Source organism: Marmota monax, unplaced genomic scaffold (assembly GCF_021218885.2).
Source record: "Marmota monax isolate L192 unplaced genomic scaffold, Marmota_monax_Labrador192_F-V1.1 WCK01_AAM20220418_F8-fsc00481, whole genome shotgun sequence".
NCBI classification, from domain to species: Eukaryota; Metazoa; Chordata; class Mammalia; order Rodentia; family Sciuridae; genus Marmota; species Marmota monax.
Genome location: NW_026693474.1, coordinates 306,311 through 309,232, shown reverse-complemented (window position 1 = coordinate 309,232; position 2,922 = coordinate 306,311). Strand labels below are relative to the sequence as shown.

The 2,922-nt window shown below is 39.2% G+C and overlaps 1 protein-coding gene across 1 annotated transcript; it reads right to left on the bottom strand.

Moving 5' to 3' along the window:
- Positions 1-931: 931 nt before the first annotated feature.
- Positions 932-1,771, bottom strand: LOC124101920 (putative vomeronasal receptor-like protein 4). Its single transcript, XM_046458146.1, has one exon. It carries the CDS (start codon positions 1,769-1,771, stop codon positions 932-934), a length of 840 nt encoding a protein of 279 aa, XP_046314102.1.
- Positions 1,772-2,922: the final 1,151 nt, after the last annotated feature.

The following is a 2,922-nucleotide window of genomic DNA, read 5'->3' as shown; positions in this document are numbered from 1 at the left end:
AAGAATGGAATCGGTAGGTGATATGGTAATTTTATTTTCACATTTTTAGCAATCATCATATTCTTTTCAATACTCACTGAATCACCTTATATCCTTACTGTAAGTGTATGAGGCTTTCAAATTCTTCACATGGTTTCCAACAATTATTTCTATTTTTTTTTTTTTTAGTGGAGCCTTTCTGTTGGTCAAGAAGTGCAGTCTCATGGTGTTTTGTGGGTTTTTTTTATTGTTGTTGTGGTTTTGGTATAGAGAATGAACACCTGGGTGGTCCACCTCTGAGCTTCATCTCCTGCCCTTTTAATTTTTACTTAGAGACAGAATCTCACTAAGTCACCCTGGGTGCCCTTGAAATTGCATTTCTCTTGCTTTAGGCTCCTGAGTAGCTTGGATATAAGCATGCACATATTATTATACACAAAAAAGATAGAAAGGCATCAGGTTGCTTCTAATAGAATTTCACTGAAAGAAACTTTAAGAACAGCAATGCAGGAAGAAAGAAAATAGATCCAATGTAAACCTGTGAGATCCAAAGTAAAAGGAAACTATAATAGTTTATAATATGCTAAGGAGGCCAGGAATAGTGACAATTAATGTAAATAACTTAAAACAAGATGTACATACAAAGAATATTATTCCCAAGATATTTGCTAAGTATTTAGATTACTTTGTTCTAACAAAAGAATATTCCTATGCTAATAATTTTTCTTCAAAGGGAAAATTTTATGAACTAAAGAAAACTGTTTTAATAAGGGTGGCAAAGTAGCTTTACATCAGTTTAGCCAGAGCTAAACTTTCTCTCTCCATTTGATTTGCATGACTTTTATTGTGTGTGTGTCAGCACTTATCAGCACCAAAGGACTGATGGTGCCATAGCCATTGGCCACAAGCATTTGAAGACACAACAGGATGGGGTCACCAGTCCATGTCATGCCTACAAACAGTGAAAAGATGGAGTCCACACAATACAAGATCTCATGCAGCTGATGAGCAACAGAATAGTGTAAGTGGCCCTTTCTTCTGGGGATCTTCGTGGAGAAAACCTGGAGGTACGAAGAGACATGGCTCGTTTTTTATGTCTATGCAAAAGATTTATCATGTATGCACTTGAAAGAACCATAAGACCCAGAAATAAGAGATCTCTCAATGCCATCAAAGCAAGAAAGAGGCTCCTGTGTCTGTAGCTCATGAGCAGAAGGGAACAGTGGTCAGTGAGAAATAGAAGACCAGGCTGGGTCTTATTGGGTGTGGCCACAGTGCAGAGGAGCAGGTTGCTGGAGAGGGACATGGTAAGGGCCCATAAAAAGACAAATAGCCCCACAATGGGATTTGTGGATTTCAGTTTGAAGTTGGCCAACCAGGAGCCACTGGGACTGATGGTGATGGCCTGAAGCACACTCAGGACACAGGTGGTGCAGATGGACAGCCCCCTCATGACCTTGTGCAGGAAGACAAGTACTTTGCATTTGAAGTCACCTGGAATGTCCTGTGTTTCCCAAATGTCTGTAGACACTAAAAGGCCCATGGTGAGGAGCATGAGGATGTGGGTTAGGGTCAAGTAAGTGACAGGGAGGTCCGTGAGCCTGGGCTTGTGGCCCATAAAGACTGTGGCAATATGAAGGCAAAGCAGCAAGGTGTTAGCTGTGATCCCAATGTCAGCCTGGGGATAGAAGGCTTTTCTTAGGGCAACATAACTGAAATGTGGGTCCATCTTCATGGGGAATCTGGGGAGAAAAACAGGGGCAGTGGAGAGCAACACCTTTTTCATTGCCATGCTTCCAGTTCTACCTTCCCTTACAATCTCTAGAATTATCATCTAACAAAACAACAAAAATCTTTGTGAGTAGGGTAGGCTCTTAGTCTTAATGTTAATTTCAAATGGATGGTTGGTGGTGGCTCCGTGGTAGAGTGCTGGCTTAGCATGAATAAAGCCCTGGTTCCATGCAAATCACTGAAAGAGAAAAGAAAAAGTAAGTAAAAAATAAGTAAAGAATAAATTTCACCTTAAGCATCATGCATTCTTCTGAAGATTGATTTTGCATACCTCCCATTCATCACTTGGAAGTGATGAGATTTCACCCCTCTCTTTGAGCCTGTATACACCATGTTTTCTGATGTAGCATAAATCATGTTATTTAATGGTGAGCTTTTGTTTGCTTTTCAATCTTCCCTGCAGCTTTCTCTATGTGAAGATACTGCCTTCTCTGGCTTGCATGTGCCATATCTGAAACACCGTGGCTTACATAAAATTTATTTACCATAAGCTGTGGATGTAAAGTTTGGATAAGCAGAAATCAGAATCCTTCAGGAAAATAATACCAACAAGCCTGTTCCCATGGTTTCTTTATTCAAGTGCAGAATTTTAAGGGATTTAGTAATTTCTGTCCTCTTCTCCCATGACCTTTATTTATCTCATGTCCCAGCATTTATTAGCTGGGGGAACGCTTTCACTTCACATAGGTTTCAATTGATTTCATGGGCAAATGGCAATCAGCTTATACTTTCCTTGTAGCATTTTTGGAGTGAGTAATTAAATAGGTTCCTGTCACATATGAAGCACTGTAATACTGTTCATAACTTTTTGTCTCTAATCTTAGTGTACAGTGTAAATGTGGTATATTAAGGATTTCCTACCATATTTAAGAAATGCCTATGCATGATTGGTTTTCTTTGACAAACTTTGATCCTTGGATTCTGTTAGTATTGTACAGTTATTTCTTCAAACTTTCAAATTACTACATGCAATAAATATAGATGTTTTCACATTCCATATCTCTTCCAGGAATACAGGGACACAGCTGGTGGGGTGTCCTTCACAGTTCTTATCTCTGGTAAGTAATACCACAGTATGTTTTCATTCTCATAAGTCTTTTGTATTAGAGAAAATAGCCCTGCTATCTCAATAGTAATGAGGGATGCCTTACT

Coding starts and splice junctions, on each gene's coding strand:
- LOC124101920 (XM_046458146.1), bottom strand. CDS start 1,771: ATGGCAATGAAAAAGGTGTTGCTCTCCACTGCCCCTGTTTTTCTCCCC.